This window comes from Macaca mulatta, chromosome 19 (assembly GCF_049350105.2).
Source record: "Macaca mulatta isolate MMU2019108-1 chromosome 19, T2T-MMU8v2.0, whole genome shotgun sequence".
Taxonomy (NCBI): Eukaryota; Metazoa; Chordata; class Mammalia; order Primates; family Cercopithecidae; genus Macaca; species Macaca mulatta.
This window is the reverse complement of record NC_133424.1, coordinates 52,175,191-52,199,733: the sequence shown is the minus strand read 5'-3', so window position 1 is coordinate 52,199,733 and position 24,543 is coordinate 52,175,191. Positions and strand designations below refer to the sequence as shown.

The window sequence follows — 24,543 nt, the reverse complement described above, 5'->3', positions numbered from 1 at the left end:
AAGGCGCCTTGCCTGGTCTACATGGGTGATTAACAGGTCTATATAAAAACTTCAAATGCCCATGTACCCCAGACATTATTCATAAAATTGTGTATCTGTGAATATGTGCATTATTTTAGAGAAATTCTTCCCATATCTACTGATCTTGTTTTACAGAAGTTGTAGGTGAGGGCAAGGGAAGAATTTTGTTTTGTTTTGTTTTGTTTTGTTTTGAGACAGAGTCTTGCTCTTGTCACCCAGGCTGGAGTGCAATGGCACGATCTCGGCTCACTGCAACCTCCACCTCCCAGGTTCAAGTGATTCTCCTGCCTCAGCCTCCTGAGTAGCTGGCATTACAGGCACCTGCCACCACATCTGGCTAATTTTTGTATTTTTAGTAGAGACGGGGTTTCGCCATGTTGGCCAGGCTGGTCTCCAACTCCTGATCTTGTGATCTGCCTGCCTCGGCCTCACAAAGTACTGGGATTACTAGGCATGAGCCACCACGCCGGACCAGGAAGGATTTTTTTAATTGCCCAAATGGAATCATCGTAGAGCTAGACAGAATTCAGGAACTTTTATAATGTGTCCCTTATCTCATTTTTCCCCAAATATGTGAGTCTCTAACATCAACACATTTAAGTAATAATAATACAAAATAATGATTAAGCTCAACTAGCTTTTCTTGAGTGCTTACTGTATGCCAGGCATTGTGCTAATTATTTTATACGGATAATGATATTGAATCCTCGTGAATCAATGAAATGGTTCCCAAAACAATTTGCAGATTGGACAATCTAGACCCAAAACACAAAAATGAAATGGCTCGCACATGTAATTAAGTAGTAGACCTGGGACTCAGATGCATCACGGTGACTCCACACCCCATATTCATGACGATTACCTCCAACATAAACAATTTCCACTGCCCAGGTGCCCCCATCGACCCCACCTTCCTGCTGAGCCGCACCGTTTCGAACGTCATCAGTTCTGTTGTCTTTGGAAGTCGCTTCGACTATGAGGACAAGCAGTTCCTGAATCTGCTGCGGTTGATCAATGAGAGTTTCATTGAGATGAGCACTCCCTGGGCGCAGGTGCCCACCCAGCCACCTCTCTGTCCACGCACCAACCCCAGTTAACTAAGCACCTTCCTATACCCCACTTGATCCTCCCCACACCCCCGGGAGGTTAGTACAGTAGTTCCCCCTCATTGCTGGGGGATATGTTCAAGACCCCCGTGGATGCCTCAAACCATGGATAGTACCCAATTCTATAGATACTAAGTTTTTCTGATATATACATATTGTGATAAAATTCAATGTATAAATTGAGTGCAGTAAGAGACTGGCATTCATAAGTAATAAAATAGAACAATTATAACAACATATTCTAACAACAGTTATGTGAATGTACTCTTTCTCAAAATATCTTATATGTAATATTTTTAGACTGCAGTTGACTGCACACATAACTGAAATGGTGGAAGGCAAAACCAAGGTGAAGGGGGAACTACTGTCTCAATAGGACCCAAGTTCCGTGAAGCAAAAGGGCCTCACCTGATTCTTAGACCCAGCACTGGACTTTGAGCCCAGCTGTCCAACTCCAGACTCAGCCCATGAGGGCCCCTGGCACCCATCAGTGACAAAGTCCCCTTACGTATTCCCACAGCTCTATGACATGTACTCTGGAATCATGCAGTATTTGCCAGGAAGACACAATCGCGTCTACTACTTGATAGAACAGCTCAAGGACTTCATTGCCTCCAGGGTCAAGATCAATGAAGCATCCTTTGACCCCCAAAACCCTCGGGACTTCATTGACTGCTTTCTCATCAAGATGCACCAGGTATCTCCTCTTCTTCCACTGGTCCTTCCCTCTCATTTTCTCAACCACTGGTCCCTGCAACTTTCCACCAATCTGCAAACACTGAGGGCAAAACAAAACAAAACAAAACATAAAAAAACAAGCATTATTTCACAGGGTTTACTTTTATCTACAGATGAGTATAGAAACTGTAAAAGTACAAACTGTTACAGCTTTAAAACAGACTTTGAATCTAGAAATTTTAGGAATTTGGAAAATTTAGGAACTTGGAAACTTAAAATCTTCCACCTTATACATGCCAGAGAGTTACAACTGTAGTTTTGAGTCTTAGAATCTCAAAAACTTAGAAATTTTCTGAAGTTTAAAGTTTAAGTTAACATTTAAGTTAAAATTAAAAGATTTGAACATGTAGGGACATAGGTATAGAATTTAAATTTCCAAGGGCAAAGGTTCAATAACATAAAAATATAAATTTACAAATGTATAAAACTCTAAGAAATGATGATACAGAAGTATTAACCTTCTGAATTTGTTTAGAGATATACATCTATTTCTATATAGAGCTATATCTCTGTTTCTATAGATATGTATCTCTATTTCTATATCTCTATAGAAATGTAGAAGGTTAATACTTCTGTATCACCATTTCTTAGAGTTTTATACATTTGTAAATTTATATTTTTATATTATCGAATCTTTGCCCTTGGAAATTTAAATTCTATATACTACTGTCCCTACATGTTCAAATCTTACAAGGCATCCTACATTCTTCTTCTCCTCCCATCCTCCCTATTGTTCACTCCATCCCATCCACCCCGGCTTCTGCCTTGCTGTTTCTCTAACACACCAGGCACGTTCCTGCCCCAGGACCTTTGTTCTGACTGTGTTCTCTCCCAGACATGCTTGGTTTACCCACCTATTGTTTCCCTATACAATAGACAAAAAAGCTAATGAGAAAATAAGACAATAGACCAAGCGCAGTGGCTCACGCTGTAATCCCAGCACTTTGGGAGGCCGAGGTGGGTGTATCAACTGAGGTCAGAAGTTTGAGACCAGCCTGGCCAACATGGTGAAACCCCATCTCTACTAAGTGTTCAAAAAAAGAAAAATTAGCCAGGCATGGTGGCGGGCGCCTGTAACCCCAGCTACTCGGGAGGCTGAGGCAGGAGAATCGCTTGAACCCGGGAGGTGGAGGTTGCAGTGAGATGGTATCATGCCACTGCACTGCAGTCTGGGCAACAGAACGAGACTGTCAAAAAAAAAAAAAAAAAAAAAAAAAAAAAGGCCGGGCGCGGTGGCTCACGCCTGTAATCCCAGCACTTTGGGAGGCCGAGGCGGGCGGATCACGAGGTCAGGAGATCGAGACCATCCTGGCTAACACGGTGAAACCCCGTCTCTACTAAAAATGCAAAAAACTAGCCGGGCAAGGCGGCGGGCGCCTGTAGTCCCAGCTACTCGGGAGGCTGAGGCAGGAGAATGGCGTGAACCCGGGAGGCGGAGCTTGCAGTGAGCCGAGATCACACCATTGCACTCCAGCCTGGGCGACTAAGCGAGACTCTGTCTCAAAAAAAAAAAAAAAAAAAGACAATAAAGACAGAAGAGAGTGACTCCATTCACTATCCCCTCACTCTCAGGATGAAAATAATCCTCGTACAGAATTCAACCTCAAGAACTTGGTCCTCACCACTCTGAACCTCTTCTTTGCTGGCACGGAGACGGTGAGCTCTACACTGCGCTACGGATTCTTGCTGTTAATGAAGCATCCCGAAGTGGAAGGTGAGTCCGCCCTGAGCTGCTTATCTGGTACGTCCCCCTCCCAACATAAAGAAGACATCATCTTGAAAATCTAGAATCCCACGGCCTCAGACTCTTCACCCTTGACAACTTCAGGGCGTGAAACACGACATCCCCGACTGTGGGGGTCATTTAACTTAATCTTCTACTTGGTGTCTGTGGCCTATGGCTGTTGTAACAAATTACCAGGAACTTAGTCGTCTAAAACAACACAAATGCATTATCCTTCTGTTCTGAATTTCAGAAGTTCAAATAGGCTTTCACTGGCTGACACCAACGGACCATCTGATTCTCTGCCTTTTCTGGGTGTTAAAGCTGTACTCCTTGTAATCCTGGGTTCACGACTCTATTCTCCATCTTCAAAGCCAGCAGCGTAGCTTCTTCAAACCTCTGTTTGCTTCTGGCATCACATCTTTTATTCTTTGTCTTTTCTTTTTGGAGACAGTCTTCCTCTGTTCCTCAGGCTGGGGTGCAGTGGCGTGATCTCAGCTCACACAACCTCTGCCTCCTTGGTTCAAGCGATTCTTCTGTCTCAGCCTCCCGAATAGCTGGGATTACAGGTGTGTGCCACCACACCCAGCTAATTTTGTGTTTTTAGTAAAGACAGGGTTTTGCCATGTTGGCCAGGCTGGTCTGAAACTCCTGACCTCAGGTAATCCACCCGCCTTGGCCTCCCAAAATGCTGGGATTACAGGTGTGAGCCACTGCGCCCAGCCTCACATCTTTTTTTTTCTAACTCAGATTCTCCTGCCTCTCTCTTATGCAGACACACAATATTCTATTGAGGGCAAATCTCAGCAATCCAGGCTAATCTTTTCGTCTCAAGATTCTTAATTTACTGGCATTTTCAAAGTCTCTCTTGTCTTTTTGTTACCCTTATATACACAGCCTTCCAGGCATTAGGTTTTAGAGACTTGGAGGTAGTTATCTCTGATGGCCATTATTGAGCCAACCGCCCTGCCAAAGTTAAATAGAATCCGTCTCCAATAACTTATGATCTGGTCCATTTGAGTAACTTTAGTAACGAGGAACTCACTACTTGCTTAAGGAAAATTCCCAGTTTTGGCCCCTCTCCTTAATAATGCAATTCAAAACAAGCCAAAGGATTTCTCCTGGTGCAGATAAGAGACACTAACACACTTCCACTCAAACATTTCTAGTCTTACCTCCATTGTCTGAGTTGTCTTTCACCAGTCTAAATAATCAGGCCAGGTGCGGTGGCTCACGCCTGTAATCCCAGCACTTTGGGAGGCAGAGATGGGCAAATCGCTTGAGGCCAGGACTTCAAGACCAGCCTGGCCAACATGGTGAAACCCTGTCTCTACTAAAAATGCAAAAATTAGCCAGGTGTGATAGCACACACCTGTAATCCCAGCTACTTGGGGGGCTGAGGCACAAGAGTCATTTGATCCCAGGAGGCAGAAGTTTCAGTGAGCCAAGATTGCACCACTGCACTCCAGCCTGGGGACACAGCGAGACTCCTTCTAAAAAAAAGAAAAGAAAATCAAATCAAATCAAATATTTATTGGATGCTTCTATGTGCCAAGCACTGTCCTAGTTCCTTGTACACCAGACTTTATGTAATGTTTACAACTCTATGACCTTGTCCAACCATCACACTCATTTTGAAGGTGACAAAACACAAGTTCAGAAGATGAAGTCACACAGGCCGGGTGCAGTGGCTCACGCCTGTAATCCCAGCACTTTGGGAGGCTCAGGCGGGTGGATCACGAGGTCAGGAGATCAAGACCATCCTGGCTAACATGGTGAAACCCCGTCTCTGTTAAAACTATAAAAAAAAATTAGACGGGTGAGGTGGTGGGCGCCTGTTGTCCCAGCTACTCTGGAGGCTGAGGCAGGAGAATGACATGAACCCAGGAGGCAGAGCTTGTAGTGAGCTGACATCATGCTACCACACTCCAGCCTGGCCAACAGAGCGAGAAGACTCCATCTCCAAAAAAAAAAAAAAAAGGTGAAGTCACTCATCCCTAAACCCTAAAGCGCAAAGAGGAGTAACTCGATCAGTGGTGATCTTAATCAGTGACATACCCACTTGCCATTTGTGTCAATCCTGTCCTAGTCACCTAGCATGCCTCTTTCCCATTTTGTAAAAATCCCATATATGAGAGCCAAGTTGGCACCATGGCTTTCTGATGCTTTTAAATAAAGACCAAATGTCGTGGCAGCGTTCAAGACGCCAAGCTGCCTGTCTCCTGATGTCTGACAAGTAATTGAGCACCACCAGTGTGTCAGTTGTTAAGTCAAAGAAGCGACCAAACAGGCCGGGTGCCTGACTCACACCTGTAATCCCACCACTTCAGGAGGCCAAGGTGGGTGGATCACGAGGTCAGGAGTTCAAGACCTGCTTGACCAACATGGTGAAACCCCGTCTCTATTAAACATACAAAAATTAACTGGGCGGGTGGCAGGCACCTGTAATCCCAGTTACGCTGGAGGCTGAGGCAGAAGAATCACTTGAAGGGGAGGCGGAGGTTGTCGTGAGCCAAGATCATGCCATTGCACTCCAGCCAGTGTGACAGGCTGCTTAAAAAAAAAAAAAAAAAAGCGACCAAACATGCATGGCTTGCATCTGAGATCTCTTCCTGTTGGAGCTTGGAATACATGATTTTCCCTGGCTTGCCTAACAAAAACACCTCCTGTTTTTTTTCTCTCTGTTCTCCACTATATTTTCTGGCCCCTTCCAGCTAGGATCCATGAAGAAATTAACCAGGTGATTGGACCACACCGGCTCCCAAGTGTGGATGACCGGGTCAAGATGCCCTACACAGATGCCGTCATCCACGAAATACAGAGACTGGTAGACATCGTGCCCATGGGTGTCCCCCACAACGTCATCCGGGACACTCAATTTCGAGGCTACCTTCTGCCCAAGGTGGGGTAGCCCCCTCATTGCCTCCCTTCCACTGCACTCCTCTGTCCCCCTGGTTCCCTACTCCTGTAGTCCAACACTGATTTCTCCTAACTGCCCCATTTTCACCCCAGGGCACAGACGTATTTCCCCTGCTTGGCTCTGTCCTCAAAGACCCCAAATACTTCCGCTACCCAGAGGCCTTCTATCCCCAGCACTTTCTGGATGAGCAGGGCCGCTTCAAGAAGAATGAAGCTTTTGTGCCTTTTTCCTCTGGTAGGTTTCTCTGGTCTGACTTCCCCCCAGGCATGTGCTAAATCCACCCCCCAGCCACTGATCTGTATTTGAAGTTCAAGTCACAATGTGAATTTGAAGGTTATATCTTAGAACCATAAAGTTTTAGAATCCCAGAATTAGTAAATATTGGAACAATTAACCCTGATAGTTAGAAAAAAAAAAGTTAGGATGGTGACAGCACTAAACAGGGCATAAACCAACTGGCTGTTAAGAAGAAAATAAGATATATTTTCTATGTTTCCAGGCAGATAGCCTCTGAACCTTTGCCATTGATCTACAAAAGCAGCCATAGACAATATGTAAATGAATGAGTGTGTGTGTGAGCCTGAAAAACTGTTTACAGACAATGAAATTTGAATTTTGTTTTATCTTCATATATCACAAAAGACTCTTTTTTCCCCAACCATTTTAAAATGCCAAAAGCATTCCTAGTTTGCAGGCTATATGAACACAAGCAGCAGGGCAAATTTGCCCAACAGACAGTCATTTGCCTACTCATGGCATAAAATCTATGTGCAGCAACATTTTAAGTATATATTGGTGGGGCACAATGGCTCACACCTGTAATCCCAGCACTTTCGGAGGCCGAGGCAGGCGGATCACTTGAGGCCAGGAGTTCGAGACCAGCCTGGCCAACATGGTGAAATCCCATCTCTACTAAAAATAAAAAAATTAGCCAGGCGTGGTGGCATGTGCCTCTAATCCCAGCTACTCGGGAGACTGAGGCACAAAAATCACTTGAACCCAGGAGATGAGGTTGCAGTGAACCGAGATCATGCCACTGCACTCCAGCCTGGGAGACAGAGTGAGACCTGGTCTCAAGCAAACAAAAAACAACAACAAAAGTGTATGTTGTTTGGATCCTGGAGTCAGGGCAGCGGTTGGGAACCTGGACTCCACTCCACCTTTTAGAAATGGTGGGGCCTTGGTTGAGTCACTTCAGGACCCGTCTGTGAAACAGGGGTTCATCCCTCCAAACGATTGGAAGAGCGGCTTACAAACAGTAGGTGTTATTAATGGTGAGTTTCACTTTTTTTCTCACCAGTGTCTGGCACGTAATAGGCATTTGACAAACCCTTGAGGAACTGAAATGAACACAACCTTGAAACTCATGGATCCTATAGAACCATTCCCTCTTGGAATGGGATGGAATCAGAGCCATCAGAGAAGTCGCAGGTCCTAGCTGAGCCTAACTATAGACACCCACTAAGCCTGTGTAACACCCCTTTATAAAGCAGGCACAGTCATGAGTCCTGAGGTGCTGATGAGGCAGCTGAGGCTCAGTGGGGTGGTCAGTCCAGACACCCCCGACACTCCATGACCTGTGCAGGTGCGACCCTTCCTTCTGTCCTCCCCTGTGCCTGCAGGAAAGCGCGTCTGCCTGGGCGAGGCCATGGCCCGCATGGAACTCTTTCTCTACTTCACCTCCATCCTGCAGAACTTCTCTCCACGCTCGCTGGTGCCGCCCGCGGACATCGATATCACCCCCAAGCTCTCAGGCTTTGGCAACATCCCCCCCACCTATGAACTCTGCCTCGTGGCCCGCTGAGCGCCACCTGCGGGGCAAGGAGGAAGCGGGGAACGCAGCTCTCCTCTCATGTTCAGGAGCACCCCTCTTCCTCATCTTACTAATCCTCACAGCATCCCTAAGAGGAGGCACCATGATTACAGAGTCAGCCAGGGTCACCTGAGAATGTACAGCTGCGTGTCTTCCCCTCCCATAGAAGAGCAACGCCCTGTGCAAGATTTGCACCTCTGCCTGCAGGTTTCACGGTCACATGGTCACCGTGGCTTAGGTTTCTGGCTGCATCAAATTCTTAGTGTAGACCCTGTGTCTTCATGTTGTCCCTTTTTGTGTGTGCTGTGATTTTGACCAAAATGTAGTCTAAAATCCTTTCTGCTTGGTTCTCGTCTTTACCCACCAGCCCCCGAAAAGTCAACAAAGACCTCAAGTCTGTTGAGTGTAGCAAGTGTATTGTGTATTATGTGTGACAGCGATGTAGGGTACAGTCAACAGCTTGAAATGTCTTTCTTGACTTGTTATTATAGTTTCTGCCAGCTCCGCTCCAGTGACTTCCCCTGGGTAAAATGTCCCATCCTCACCCATCTTACTGACTCATTACCTTTCTCCACCGTCATCTCTTCTAATCTTCCTTTCTAGTTGCTCTTACTTGAACTCCCAATTCCAAATACTCCCCAGTCCATTTGTTTGTTTTGAGATGTAGTCTTACTCTGTGGCCCAGGCTGGAGTGCAGTGGCACCATCTAGGCTCACTGCAACTTCCGCCTCCCGGGTTCAAGCAATTTTTGTGCCTCGGCCTCCCAAGTAGCTGAGATTATAGGCATGTGCCACTGCACCTGGCTAATTTTTGTAATTTTAGTAGAGATGGGGTTTCGCCATGTCGCCCAGGCTGGTCTCAAAATACTGACCTCAAGCGATTCACCCACCTTGGTCTCCCAAAGTGCTGGGATTACAGACGTGAGCCACCATGCTGGGCCTCCCCACTCCATTTTTGACAACAGCTCGGTTGTTCCCACCTTCTATCATTCCCTTTCCAAACTCCATTAACTGACAACAATGTTCCCTCTTTTTCATTTATTCAGTCAATATTTATTGAATACCCAACAGTGCCGGCATAGTCTTCAGGGACTTGAAATCCCTCAGTAAGCAAAACAGACAAAAACTCCTGCCTTCAAGGAGCTTACATTCTAGTAAGGAAGGTGAACAATAGAGCGCATAGGAAATAAATATGCGAAAGACATACCGCGTTAGAAAAGCAAGGCTGATAAGTGGGATACACATTCTGTGATTGGAATTGTAAATGGATGGTTAGGGGTGGTTTCACAAGGTGATGGAGCAACAAGCTATGAAGATATCTGGGAAGGGAGTGTTCCTGGTAGAATGATTAAAAACAGCAGCAGCTGGGCATGATGGCTCACACCTGTAATCCCAACACTTCAGAGGCCGAGGCAGGCGGATCACGAGGTCAGGAGATGGAGACCATCCTGGCTAACACGGTGAAACTTCGTCTCTACTAAAAATACAAAAAATTAGCTGGGCGTGGTGGCGGGTGCCTATAGTCCCAACTATTCAGGAGGCTGAGGCAGGAGAATGGTGTGAACCCGGGAGGCAGAGCTTGCAGCGAGTTGAGATCCTGCCACTGCACTCCAGCCTGGGCAACAGAAGGAGACACCATCTAAAAACAAAAACAGAAACAAGACAAAACAAAGAAACAAAAAAATGGCAGCGACCAGGCGCGATGGTTCACGCCTGTAATCCTCATACTTTGGGAGGTCAAGGTAGGTGCGTCACCTGAAGTCAGGAGTTTGAGATCAACCTGACCAACATGGTGACAACCCCATCTCTACGAAAAATACAAAAGTTAGCCGGGCTTGGTGGCGGGTGCCTGTAATCCCAGCTACTCAGGAGGCTGAGGCAGGAGAACCGGTTGAACCTGAGAGGCAGAGGTTGCGGTGAGCTGAGATTGCGCCATTGCACTCCAGCCCGGGCAACAGTGTGAGATCCTGTCTCAAACAAACAAACAAACCAGCAGAGTCCTAAGGCAGGAGGTTGTGTGCATCCAGGAATCCACAGGGAGCAGGTGTAGCTGGCATGGAGGAGGAAGACAGAGTAGGAGTGAAGGAAACGAGACCAGGGAGGTGATGGGGGCCAGACTGTGTGGGGTCTTATGTGCCAAGGTGAGGTCTTGTTTTTTACCCTGAAAGTGATTGAGGTCTTTGGAGGGATGGTGAGCAGAGGGTGACATGTACTGACATATTTTATGGGGCTCACACTAGCTATCATATGATGGATATGAAAGCAAAGACCTATTAGCAAGCTACTGCAACTGGTGATGTTGACTCAGACCCAGCAGCAGCAGTGAAGCTGGGCAGAATATGGTAGATTTGAAACCTATTTCACTAGTTGGTCTCTGTTTTGGGGCTTTAGGAACTGGATTCCTCAGGCCTCAGCCCAGCTGAGTTGGGGGCTCCCCAAAACCTCCACTGACATCTTGATTCCACTGCTTTTCACCTTTTCTGGAGGCTGAGGGAGAGCCCTGAGGCCTGCCTGTCTCCTTTGGGAAGCTCCACCTGACTGCAGCCTCTGTCTCCCAGCCTGAGACTCTCACTCCCTCTGGTTCTGTATGATTCATTGTCTGACCTTCCCTGGGGGAGGGAGGCAGTGATCTGACCTACCCGCCCAATTCAGTAGCCGTGGAGCTGGGGGAGGTATCTATGAGGCCAGTTTGATGGATGGGTGAGAAGAAAGTCTTCCTTCCTGATCTCCTCCTCATCCCTCACCCCCATCCTCTGGAATCATAACAATTACATAATCACCTCCACCTTACTCCTTCCCACAGGCAGAGAGCCAGAAGGGGAGGTATCTGGGCAATGAGCATGGGTAAGTAAGAAGAGAGCAAGAGAAAAGCTTCCAGGGGGACAGAAAGGAAGAGAAAGAGACAAAGAGAGAGAGAGCGAGAGAGAGAGAGAGAACACCAGAGAGAGACGGAGGGGAGAGAGAGATGGAGAGAGAGAGAGAGATGGAGAGAGAGAGAGAGAACACCAAGGAGAAATGGGGGAGAGACAGAGAAAGAGATGGAAAGAGAGAGGAGAGAGGAGAGAGAGATGGAGAGAGAAAGATAGAGAGAGAGAAAGAGAGACAGCACCACGGAGAGATGAGAGGGAGAGTAACAAGGAGAGATACAGCACCAGGGAGAGATGGGGAGGTGAGAGAGATGAAGACAGAGAGAGAGAGAGAGAGAGAGAGAGAGACAAAGAGAAAGAGAGAGACAGAGAGCACCAGGGAGATATGGAGACAGAGAGAGGTGGGGGAAGGAGAGAGAGATGGAGAGAGAGAGCATGCACCAGGGAGAGATGGAGGGAACAACAGAGAGAGAGGGATGGAGAGAGAGAGCGCACCAGGGAGAGATGGGGGAGAGAGAGAAAGGAAGAGAGAGAGAGAGAGAGAAAGAGCACCAAGGAGATATGGGGGGGAAGGAGAGAGAGAGAGAGATGTAGAGAGAGAAAGAGAGACCAAGAGCACCAGGGAGAGATGGGGGTGAGGGAGATGAAGAGAGAGAGGAGAGAAAGAGAGAGAGAGAGAGCCCAAGGGAGAGATGGAGAGACAGAGAGGTGGCAGGAGGAGAGAGAGAAGAAGAGAGAGAGAGCCTATCAGGGAGAGATGGAGGGAGAGACAGACAGAGAGATGGAGAGAGAGATAAAAAGAAAGACAGAGCCCCAGGGAGAGATGGGGAGAGAGAGAGACAGAGAAAGAGATGGAGAAAGAGAGAGAGGAGAGAGAAAGATGGAGAGAGAGAGAGAAAGAGAGGTAGATAGCACCAGGGGAAGATGGGAGAGAGAGAGACAAAGAGCACCAAGGAGAGATGCAGGGGGGAGGAGAGAGACAGAGAGAGAGAAAAAGAGAGACTGAGAAGAGCACCAGGGAGAGATGGAGGGTTGAGGCAGATGGAGAGAGAGAGAGAGACAGAGACAGAGAGAGACAGAGACAGAGAGACAGAGAGACAGCACAAGGGAGAGATGGAGAGAGAGAGGTGGGGAGAGGAGAGAGAGATGGAGAGAGAGAGAGAGAAAAAAAGAAAGACAGAGAGCACCAGGGAGAGATTTTTAAAACTAAAAATAATTGCAGAGTCCTCAAACCCCAATCTCCAGTACTTTTCTTGCCTTGCTCCACCCCAGGACCACAATTCAAAGCTTCAAGTCTATCACAATTTCTCCCTCCAGTCTGCCTCCTCTCCATTTCACCTTACAAGATTCCAGAAGCTTCTGTAGTAAATATATAAGCCAAAAAGGAACTCCCAAGCTTGTCTGCGGAGTCCCACCCAAAGTTGCACCCCAACTGCCTTGCTGCCTTGCTAGCTGTTTCCCATCTACCCACCTCCTCCTTTTCCATCCCTTCCGCACTAACCCATCTCACCACCTGGACAGACTTGAGAAAGCCCTGTGGTTTATTTGCAAAGTGCTCCTCCAGAAAGGACAGAGACCAGAGCCCAGGAGAGAGGCAGCCCTGGGAGGTAGGATGGCCCCAGATCCAGAGTAGAAGAGGTCACTAGGGACAATGAGGAGTGAGAAGGCTGAGGGCGCTGTGGTCCTCATTCCACCCACCTTCCATTCTGCTGTCGCTCTTAAAAGACAAGTTGCTCTGTTTGTTGTTTTATTTCTGTGTTGGTGACAGAAGATGTGCCATGCATTTGCACTGGCAGAGTCCCTGCTAACTCTTCAGAGGCTACAAGGAGCCCAAAGCTGGCAGGTGCTGCAGAGGCCAACAGGTTAGCATCTCAGGGCTGAGTCCCAGAGCCAGCTTCCCTTTGACCACAGGCTGGCTGATGTATCCTTGTGATAAAGATATTAAACTTGCAACCCCTCCTTCAGGGAAGGGTGGTGGTCCTGCTGGTGGAATGTGTGGGGGCTGGATTTGTTTATTTATTTATTTTTATTTTTGAGATGGAGTATTGCTTTGTTGCCCAGCCTGGAGTGCAGTGGCGGGATCTGAGCTCACTACAACCTCTGCTTCCTGCATTCAAGTGATTCTCCTGTCTCAGCCTCCTGAGTAGCTGGAACTCTAGGTTTGTGCCACCATGCCTGGCTCATTTTGTTGCTGTTGTTGAGACAGGGTTTCGGTATATTGGTCAGGCTGGTCTCGAACCCCTGACTTGAGGTGATCCACCTGTCTCAGCCTCCCAAAGTGCTGCGATTATAGGCATGAGCCACCACGTCCAGCCTGGAGGCTGGATTTAGACTGGCTCCACTGCAAGAATAGCGCTAAGCTTTACCAAAAGGTGGCACTGCAGCACAGGGGATCGAGAGTAACTGGCAGGCAGAATTGGGGGCACCCTGGGCCCTTTGGGGATGATAATTTATTCTGTGCTTCAGAAGAAAGTGGGATATGGAGGAGACAGTCTGATGGAGAGGCCTAGCTCCATTTTGGGAGGGCTGTGGGGGTAGGGGATGCTGATTAGCCACTCATTCATTCATCCATTCATTCCTCAGCAAATATTTTGAACACCTGTCATAGGCCACATGCTGTGTTGAGAGTACAGTGATGAGCAAGACAATAGTTTGGCCCTGCACAGAGTTGGCATTGAGGTGAGGAAGGCGTTCTCACCAACGTTCCTTCCAGAAAAATCCCTAGGGACCTGACAACAAAAGAATCCCACACGAAATGGCACAGATCACCTCTTGACCTGGGGAGGTCAGGCTTTAGAGAGGTTTATTTAATTCTCAGAGGATTCGAAGGAACATATCAGAGAATCCAAAGCACCGTGCAGAATCCCACAGCTCAGGGAACCTGGGCCAAGGAGGCTTTTGACAGAGGGAAGCAGTAGGAAGAGGCAGCTGGGAACGAGGATGGGGGAAGACTACAGCAGTGTGTGACTGTGGTCTACAACAGGCACGACCCTCAAAAATAGCGTTCAACGTGAAAGCAACCAGACACAAAAGATCACCTATTACGCCTGTAATATCAGCACTTTGGGACGCTGAGGTGGGTGGATCACCTGAGGCCAGGAGCTCACGACCAGCCTGGCCAACATGTCCCTACTAAAAGTACAAGAAAATGTACCAGGCGTGGTAGCACATGCCTGTGATCCCAGCTACTTGGGAGCTGAGTCAGGAGAATCTCTTGAAACCGGAAGGTGGATTTGCAGTGAACCAAAATCGCACCACAGCACTCCAGCCTGGGAGACAGAGCAAGGCTTAGTTTAAAAAAAAAAAAAAAGTCAAATATTGTATGATTCTGTTCATAGGAAATAATCAGAATCGGTGAGGCCATAGAGACAAAAACCAGATTGTCAGGGGCTGAGATGAAAAGGAGAATGGGGAGTAACAGCTTGACAGGAATGGGTTTTGTTGGGGGAAAGATAATGAAAACATTTGTAACTAGGTGAATCACCTGACATCAGGAGTTCGAGACCACCTAAAAATACAAAACTTAGCCGGGCATGGTGGGGGGTGCCTGTGATCCCAGCTACTCCAGAGGCTGAGGCAGGAGAATCTCTTGAACCCAGGATGTGGAGGTTGCAGTGAGCTGAGATGGCGCCACTGAACTCCAGCCTGGGTGACAGAGCGAGATTCTGTCTCAGAAAAAAAGAAAATGTTTGGAACTAGATGGTGGTGGCTGTACAGCTTTGTGAATGAACCACATGCCACTAAATTGTACACTTTAAAATGGCTAATTTTATGTTATGTGAATTTCATCTTAATTTTTAAAATTATATATATATGGCCGGGCACGGTGACTCACATCTGTAATCCCAACACTTTGGTAGGCCAAGGTGGGTGAACCACTCAAGTTCAGGAGTTCGAGACGAGCCTGGCCAACATGGTGAAACCCCGTCTCTACTAAAAATACAAAAATTAGCCGAACTTGGTAGCGCACACCTGTAATCCCAGCTATTAGGGAGGCTGAGGCAGGAGAATTGATTGAACCCCGTGAGTGGAGGTTGCAGTGAGCTGAGATCGCATCAATGCACTCCAGCCTGGGCAACAGAGTGAGACTCCATCTAAAAATATATATATAATTATATATATATAATTTTGTATATTATAATTTTCAATAATCTCGCTCCTCCACTCACTTGCAATGTGACCTCAGACAACTGGTGCCATGGAGGGGAAGGAAGCTGGCTTGCTGCAGGTCTCTCAGAGGCAGGAAGTTACGGGGAGTCAGAGCCACTGTCTACAGAAGTGGGGACAATGAATGATCCTGGAATCCTTTGACCCCCTTCCCTCAGCCCCTTCAGCGGGGCAGGAAGCGGATCTGGTACGTTGGGGGTATTTTGCCCACACCACTCTCCTGGGGTGTCAGATCGATGTCTTCAGGAGCCACAGGGCTGGCCACGGAGAAGTTCTGGAGGATGGTGGTGAAGAAGAGGAACAATTCATTGCGGGCGATGCCTTCACCAAGGCACATCCGCCTCCCTGTGGACACAGAAGGTCACCAGCGTGGGCACAGGGCAGGTGCATACTCTTTGCCCTGTTATGTCCCTAAGTCCAACGTATGTTCATTGCAACAGATTTGCATAAGACTGGCCTTTAACCTGCAAATCAGGGTGGACTTTGAGGAAGCTGCTCTGAAACCAGGTGCAAATCTTTGAGTGGATGTGCCATGTTCATTTCTCACTCACTCACTCTCTCTCTCCCTTTTTTTTTTTTTTTTTTTTTTTTTGAGGTGGAGTCTTTTTCTGTCACCCAGGCTGGATCACAGTGGCACCATCTCGGCTCACTGCAACCTCCGTCTCCCACAGGGTTCAAAGGATTCCCATGCCTCAGCCTCCCAAGAAGCTGGGATTACAGGAACCTGCCACCATGCCTGGCGAATTTCTTATATTTGTAGTAGACATGGGGTTTCACCATGTTGGTAAGGCTGGTCTCAAACTCCTGACCTCAGGTGATCCACCAGCCTTGGCCTCCCAAAGTGCTGGGATTACAGGCATGAGCCACTGTGCCCAGTGCCATGTTCATTTTTCTAGTAGAGAGTTGGTACCTTCTGTTACAGTTCCAAAGGGTTTTGTGACCTCCACAGAGTATAATGACCTGCTTCCGGTTGTGTGTGTGTGTGTGTACCTCTACATGTGTGAGTGTGAGCGTATTTATGACAACATTCTTAGTGTTCTTCACTTGTCATACGGGGAGAATGGCACCCCTCTCAAAGGGCTCTTGTGAGGTTAAAGGAGACAACTGACAAAATTCTTAGGATAGCGCTTGGCTTGTACTAAGGAGCCTTAAGGTTTGGTTATCGCCTTGTGTTTGTTTCTGGGGGTATGTGTGGGGTATGTGTTTCTGGCCATGTGTCTGTGTGTGTGTCTCTAGGCTGTCTTCGGGTCTCAGCCTGAGATCCACAGGCTTCAAGAGCTCATGGGGGAAGAAATCCAAATTGTATATAAATTGTGAATGGGACTCATGCATATGAAACAGGGAGGGTCTATGGCTTCCACTGATTCTCAGAGGTGCAAGGAACCCCCAGTAGGTTCTAAACTACAGACTTGGAGAAAAATGAGAACAAAGGGAGCTGGGAAAAGCTGAGGCAGAGACAAAGGGAGCCTTTCCCTTCACTTCAGTGTTTCATAATCTGCAGACCTTGGAAAGGCCATGTCAAATGTGAGTTTTCAGGCATTCCCTACGCCTGTCAAGTTGTTGGACAAGTGCGTCTACGTGGAGGTGTCTGGAAAAGGGTCCACGTCCCTTTGGCACATCCAGAAGGTGGGCGACATGAGCTGAGAAACAGGCAGGTCTCTGGGCTTGTCCTTCTGTAACTATTTGTGTGACCTAACGTTTTCCACAACAGCCTGATGCTTGTTAGCTCCCTCCCATCACGCCCTCCCCTCTGGGGCCGTCTGTTTGGACCCCTTTTGGAATTTCTTTGGCTGCAGCACCTTTTTGGCTTGGGTTATACCTTTCTTTCTGCTCCTGGCAGCCCTACCCCTGTCTTTTTCTTTGTCTATACCTGTCAGACACAGTTTTTCTTCCTTTCCTCTCCTTTTTTGGGCTTTCTTCCATCTTGCTTAACTTCCTATCTCCGTCTATTTGAATCTGATTCCTCCCCAATCTCTCTTGCTCTCTCCTTCCTTTTCATCTCCCTCTCAAGATACCTTATTTGTCTTGTTCATTCTCTCTTCCTCTCTTCTTATGTCACTCTCTCTTTTTCCTATCTCTTATTCTGTTTCTCTCCTTTCCCTCCTTCCTTCTCCCCTCCTCCTTCCTTTTCCTCCTCCCTCTTCTCTTATTCCTCTGCCTCCTCCTCCTCCTCCTTATGTGGCTCTCTCTCTGTGTCTCTCTCTCTTCTTCTCCGTATACTGTCTGATGTTCACCTGCTGTCTGTCTTTCTGCCACTGTCTCCCCATCTCTATCTCTCAGTGTGTTCCCTCTTTGTCCCTAACTCTGTTTCTCAGTCTCATTATCTTTGTTACTTATCTGTCTCTGTCCTTATTTTCCTACATCTCTGCCTCTCTTAAAACAAAGGAGCAGGCCAGTTGCAGTGGCTCACGCCTGTAATCCCAGCACTTTGGGAGACCAAGGCAGGCTTACCACAAGGTCAGAAGATCAGGACCATCCAGGCTAACAAAGTGAAACCCTGTCTCTACTAAAAATACAAAAAATTAGCCAGATGTGGTGGCACGAGCTTGTAGTCCCAGGTACTTGGGAGGCTGCGACAGGAGAATCGCTTGAACCCAGGAGGCAGAGGTTGCAGTGAGCTGAGATCATGACACTGCACTCTAGCCTGGGCAACAGAGCAAGACTCTATCTCAAGAAAAAAAAAAAAAAAAAAAAAAACTTAAGATAGCAAAATTGAGAGATGACATTAACCCTCAAGCCATCACCCCATGTGTTCCCAACTTTTATTGAAGGTAAAATGTGGAAGGAGGCCACTGTGCTGGACAAAACGAGGGGTTGGGCCAGGACCCTGGATCACTGAAGTCACTGATGAAACTCAAGACTGGGGGTTTGTTTCTGGGGCCTTTCATGGACGGTGCCTGTTAAATTAAATTAAATTTGGCCTAAAGTGGCCTTCCTACATAACAAACCGTAATAACTCAATATGTAACTCAATATGTAAACAAACTGCAATGTAACTTGAGAGTATATTCTTGTAACAAGTAATCTTGGCCAATCACGGCAGCCAAGTTTCAGGCAATCACAGGCTGCAAGCTGCCCAGACATGCTCAGATAAGGCAAACACAGAGCTGTAACCAATCAGGCTGTTTCTGTACCTCAGTTCCTTTCCCTGTGGATAAATAATGCCTGACCACTTTCCCTGTGGATAAATAATGCCTGACCACATTGCTGGATGGAGCTCTCTGAACCTTTACTGGTTCCATGTGCTGCCCAATTCATGAATTGTTTCTTTGCTCAAATACACTCTGCTAAGTTTAATTTGTCAAAAGTTTTTCTCTTAACCAGCCAAAGAGTGGAGGATGAGAACTGGGACAAGTCAGAGCACGTCAAGACCTTCTCCACCCTCCAGTGCTAGAGCAGAAATCCAAACTCCTCTCGCAGATTTCAAGGTCCTGCCCAGCTGAGCCCTTTGTCTTATTCCCTTCTGCAATCTACACCCAAGGCTCACTGGATTTCCTATAGTTTCTCAACGGTACCATCACGTTTCCACCTTTGGCCTTTGCCTTTGCTGTTTCCTTTGCCTGGAACACACTTTGCAATGGTTGATTGACACTCACCCATGAACATCTTGGCTTGGAAGCCAGTTCCTCTGGTAAGCTTTTCCTTACTGACCCCACAAGATTAGCTAGTATTTCCTATTTTGTGCTCCCAAAGCTCCCTTTAGAGTACTTATGTCTAATTATAATAATAATTGCCCTTGTGCCAGGCGGTTCTAAGCATGTTGCAGGCATTCATTCATTTCATGAGATGATTATTATTATTTGATGAATGCCCATCTTCCCTGTTGGACTTTAAATTTCCTGGGGCAGGAACCCTGTCTCTGTGTGACTTGTTTGATGCATTATCTTCAGCCCCCAGTAGAGCACTGGGCTTAGGGTAGTGCTCAACAGATTTTCTCTTTTTAAGAAAATGAATTCACTGAGGTTTAGAGATGTTAAAATACTTGCCCAAGGTCCTGCTTGCCAAGATGTGCCTTTGGAATGTGATCTTCCTTTTCAAACCCCCTTACAGGGTTGTAGTGAAGATGGAATGGGATAAAGCAGGTGAAGCAATTGGAATATATTAAGTGCTCAATTAATAAGGACCTGTCATTGTTTTTCTCAAGTTGAGGGTAGGACCTGCCCTTGGTGTCTGGGAAAGAAATTGTGGGTCCAGCTTACCTAAGGAGAAGGGGATAAAAGCTTCATTCTTCTTCAATGCCCCATTGGCATCCAGAAAGTGGTCAGGATTGAAGGTGTCTGGTTTCTCAAAGTAGTGTGGGTCATGGAGAGCAGTACTCAGGAGGGGAAATACTTCCGTGTCCTGAGGGAGGATCACAAGATCAAAAGATATTGTCATTCCCTTCCCATCCTCCACACACACACACCACAAAAAAAGAAAAAGAAAAAACAGAAACAAAGGGACTCAATTGAGAAGCTTAAAAAAGGTTGAGTTTGGGGATTAAGAGAATCCAGGATGCCCACAGAGGAAGGATGTGGGAGTCCAGCTGGTGTTACCTTGGGGATGATGTACCCTCGGAAGCTGGTCTGTTGTGTGACAATGTGGGGCACACCCATGGGGAGAAGGTCGGCAAATCTCTGAATCTCATGGATGACTGCCTCTGTGTATGGCATTTTGGCTCGGTCATCAAGCGCTGGAGGGCGATGTGGGCCAATCACCTGTTCAATCTCCTTGTAGATTCTCTCTGCAGAGGAGAGAACACGAATGAATCTCATTTTAAAGAGTCATTTCAGGCCGGGCATGGTGGCTCATGCCCATAATACCAGCATTTTGGGAGACCGAGGCAGGCGGATTGCTTGAGGTCAGGAGTTCAAGATGATCCTGGCCAACATGGCAAAACCCCATCTGTACTAAAAATACAAAAAATTAGCCGGGTGTGGTGGTGCACGCCTGTAGTCCTAGCTACTCAGGAGGCTGAGGCAGGAGATTCGCTTGAACCCAGGAGTTGGAGGTTGCAGTGAGCTGAGATCGTGCCACTGCACTCCAGCCTGGGTGACAGAGCAAGACACCTTCTCAAAAGAAAAAAAAAGAAAAAAAAATTTTTTAAAGAGACCTTTCAGCAGGGACACTACTTTCTACTCAACAATGAAAAACCTATAGTAAAAGGTCAGATCCTTGATACCCCTCAAAGCAATCAGCATGGGGTGAGGGAAGGAGGGAGGAAGCAACAAGAATTCTCACTGATTGAAATCTAATGGATATTAGGGATCCTCTTCCCACATGCACAGGTACACACACACACACATGCACACACACACCACAATTTTGCATGGAATTTCAGATTAAGAACTGCAGGCTACAACCACTCAAAACATCCTCTCTAAGATGAGTAGAAAATAAACTAATATTTATTTTGTGTATAATATACATGAGACACTATTCTTGGTCCTCAGAAACATAGCAGTGTAGTAGAACAATAGATGAATCCATGAACAACTGGATAGATAAATAAATACATAAATCAATCAGTCAATAGATTAACTCATGGATGGAAAGATGGGTGAATAAATGAACAAATGAATAAATGGATGTATAGATTTACTTATCAATTAGTAGATGGATTGCTTAATTAATCACTAATGCATGGTCCATAGAGAAATCAATGAAACCAATTAATGAATAATCACATGAATGGCTAGATTTACGGAAGAACAAGTGAATAAGTAAATTAGTGAAGAATGAATAAATAAAGGAATAAAGGAATGGCTGAATTGAGTGATAAATAGATCAGAGGTGAATAAATGAGTGAATTACTGTGATAAATGAAGGAACGCATGGATGGAATAAGGGTGAATTGAAAGATTGACTGATGCAAGGATAAGGGTGAAACCTAGTTCGTAGAAGGATGGATGAATGCATGAATGAATGAATGAATGAGCCAATGAGTCAATGACAAATAGTCCATCAACATATCACTGTTTCAAAGAATCAACTTGTGGATCAAGTAATCCAAATAAATGAATGACAGTATATGTCTTTGATTGAATCATAGATGAAAGAATCAGTGAGTATACATTCTTTAATCAATGAATTAAAGAATGAGTAGATGAAAAGATAAGTAGATGAATGGATCAATTTTAAAGTGATGGTACAGAAAGTCAAATTTCGCATGTTCTCACTCATAAGTGAATGTTACAAAATGTGTACACATGGACACAGAGAGAGGAATGATAGACAGTGAAGACTCAGAAGAGTGAGGGGGCAGAAGGGGGTGAATGATGAGAAATTACTTAATGGCTACAATGTACATTGTTCGGGTGATAAATACCCTAACAGCCCTAACTTGACCACTACAAAACGTAGGCATGTAACAGAACTGCATATGTACCCCTTAAATTTGTACATCATGAGGTCAGGAGATCAAGACCATCTGGGCGAACACGGTGAAACCCCGTCTCTACTAAAAATACAAAAGATTAGCTGGGTGTGGTGGTGGGTGCCTGTAGTCCTGGCTACTTGGAAAGCTGAGAAGGGGAGAATGGTGTGAACCCTGGAAGTGGAGCTTGCAGTGAGCCGAGATCGTGCCACTGCACTCCAGCCTGGGCAACACAGCACGACTCTGTCTCAAAAAACAAAACAAAACAAAAACAAAAAAAAACAAAGAAAAAAAAAACAACTTAGAACAAAAAATCCTTAAGTGATGGGAGAAACCAGTGGGAGAACGTATGGACAGGTTCTTCATGCGTTCATGCATCCACCAACAGAACTGGCTTAGTGGAAGCTAGTCCAAAGCCTGCAGTGCTCCCAGAATAGGAAGCCAGCATCCCCTCTCTCATCCAGGTGGTACCCATAGCCCCATTTCTACAGCTCAGAAGGAGGTCAGAAGACCCCCTTGATAGGCTGTCCCTTGCCCACCTGCGACGTGAGGGTATTTGAGCATGAGCAGGAAGCCGTAGCGGAGAGTGGTGCTGGTGGTCTCAGTGCCAGCAAAGAAGAGCGAGAGCGTGTTGATGATGAGGTTCCGGTGGCTGAATTCACTGTGTGGGTTGGATTTCTCCTGTGTCCACAGTAGGGAGGGGCAGAGAGGGGGAGGCTGTAGCCTTGCTGTGAACACGCCCGTCTCCCTGGCTGCCCTCTGTTTGCCTAAAGGTCTTTGACACTATCTGGCTCAGTGTGCTTTTTGCTGTCCTCTACATGTCCAGCCGCATATCTCTAACCCGTCTCTCTCAGCCTCTCTTTACTCTGCCTGGCTCTGTTTCTATCTCTCTCCACATCTCTTTGATGTGTTTCTCTCTTTTTGTCTCCCAGTCTCTTTCTGCCTCTGAGTCTTTTCTCCTGTTGCTGTATTTTTGTCCCTTACCCTGAATTCCTTCCTCAGTCAGTCTTCTCTCTCCTTCTCTCTCTGTCCCTCTCCCTCTCTCCCCACCTTCCCTCTCTCTCCATCTCAGTTCCTCCTCCCTATTTTCTCCTTCCTTTCACCTCATCTTTCTTTCCTTCCTCATCTCCTCTCCTCCCTTTCTCTATTCTCCCCTCCCTAGTCTTTGTTCTTCCCTCCCCCTCTTCCCCTTCCCTACCACTTTTCCCTCCCTCTTCTCACCTCTCCATCTTGCCCTCCCTCTCCTCCCCTCCCTTTTCCCTCTCCCAGACCCCACTTTTTCCATTTGGAGCAGGTAGCTGTCGATGAGGTCCTGGGGGGCGCTGGGGTCCAGGGTTTCACGGTGCTTCTCCACACTGTGGCCAATATAAGCATTGATTTCCTGCAGGTTTTTGTAGACTTGCCTGTGTGCCCCAGGAAAGTATTTCAAGAAGCCAGACAAGAGCTCAAACAGCTGCAAGAAAGAAGGGGTGGTGAGGTTTGCCTAGGGCTGAGCGAGCAGGTCACAGGGAGAGGGCCCTTCCTGGACCCCAATACCTCTGTGGGAACCCCCCTTCCCCACTCCCCTCTGTCTCTGAACCCTCACTCACTGACTCTATGTCTCATTTGATCTGTTATTCTCACATTTACCTCTTTCGGCATCTTCCTCCCTCATCCTTCTGTCTTTTTCTTGGCCTCTGCCCCATCTCCCTGCCTCTCTCCTTTCTATCTCTCTGTTTCTGTCTTGCTTCCTTTCTGTGCCACTCATTGTCTACCTCAGCCTGTTTATTTGTCTTTCTCATACTTTTCTCTCCCTCTTCCCACCTCTTCTCATCTCCCTTGCTGTGTCGGACATTGATAAAATGATTCTTCGCAAGATAAGCCTGCTGACACTTTAGGACTATGTATTTTGGAGCACATCTCTATTACTTTGATGAAGAATGGAATGCCTAATTTATTGCAAATAATTGCAAAAATGCAAACGTATATACTGAGATGTAAAATTCCTTCTTAATTTCTCCTTCTAGAGATGACCATTGTTAACTGTCTGGTGGGTCTCCTTCCAGACTTTTCTCTGTGGTTCTCAATGGGAGGAGAACATTAGAATTATTGGTCGGGCTTGTTACAAGTACTCACTTTGGGCCCCATCCCAGACTTTCCAGATCAGACCATCTGGAAAGCAGGGCCCTGAAAATCAATAACTGTGACAATCCCACATGTGAATCCAACATACACCCTTAGTTAATAGATGTAGCTATGTTGACCAGCCTGGCCAACATGGTGAAACCCCATCTCTATTAAAAATACAAGAAAATAGCCAGGTGTGGTGGAGCTCGCCTACAGTCCCAGCTACTTGTGAGGCTGAGGCAGGAGAATCGCTTGAACGAGTGAGCCGAGATCACAGTACTGTACTCCAGCCTGGGCAACAGAGCAAGATACTGTCTCAAAACAACAAACCAACAAAGCTACTGCTATGCATACTGTTCTGCAGCTTGATAGTCTTAAATTTAATATGTAATAGGCACATTTCCATGTTAATCAATAAGGAGACTTTTTAGTATTTTGTTTTAAAAGAGCAGAAGGTTACCTTTATAATCTGGGGAATGTTTTTTTAAAAAAACAAAACAAAACAAAACAAAAAAAACAAGTAGAAGGAGAAATGGGAGAAAATGAAGAAATGCTGTTCCTTATTGTCATGCATCCTTGATTTTCTTCAGGTGAGGAGCTTTACCAAAGACAGAGAAGCAAGGATACAGAAGAACGAGGAGCAGGCTGGGCACGGTGGCTCACGCCTGTAATTCCAGCACTTTGGGAGGTCGAGGCGGGCAGATCACTTGAGGTCAGTAGTTCGAGAT

At 46.6% G+C, this 24,543-nt stretch overlaps 2 protein-coding genes across 5 annotated transcripts in view; one reads left to right on the top strand and one right to left on the bottom strand.

Moving 5' to 3' along the window:
• Positions 1–14,763, top strand: part of CYP2G2 (cytochrome P450 family 2 subfamily G member 2) — a 20,278-nt gene extending 5,515 nt beyond the window's left edge. The window contains exons 4-9 of the mRNA XM_001100761.5: positions 913–1,073; positions 1,648–1,824; positions 3,438–3,579; positions 6,303–6,490; positions 6,601–6,742; positions 8,131–14,763. Coding sequence (XP_001100761.3) covers positions 913–1,073; positions 1,648–1,824; positions 3,438–3,579; positions 6,303–6,490; positions 6,601–6,742; positions 8,131–8,312 — 992 coding nt within the window. The 3' untranslated portion in view covers positions 8,313–14,763. The remainder of the gene's footprint in view (positions 1–912; positions 1,074–1,647; positions 1,825–3,437; positions 3,580–6,302; positions 6,491–6,600; positions 6,743–8,130) is intronic.
• The window catches only part of CYP2B6 (cytochrome P450 family 2 subfamily B member 6), a 24,132-nt gene continuing 13,532 nt past the window's right edge, over positions 13,944–24,543 (bottom strand). The window contains exons 5-10 of one of the 4 annotated variants that reach the window (XR_013408530.1): positions 22,986–23,162; positions 22,249–22,390; positions 19,890–20,077; positions 19,554–19,695; positions 14,822–15,699; positions 13,944–14,695 (exon numbers count right to left, since the gene is read on the bottom strand). Coding sequence is in view for 2 of the 4 variants with exons in the window: in XM_077975856.1 (XP_077831982.1) it covers positions 15,518–15,699; positions 19,554–19,695; positions 19,890–20,077; positions 22,249–22,390; positions 22,986–23,162 (831 nt within the window). In the remaining 2 variants the exon portion in view is untranslated. 4 annotated transcript variants of the gene reach the window in all.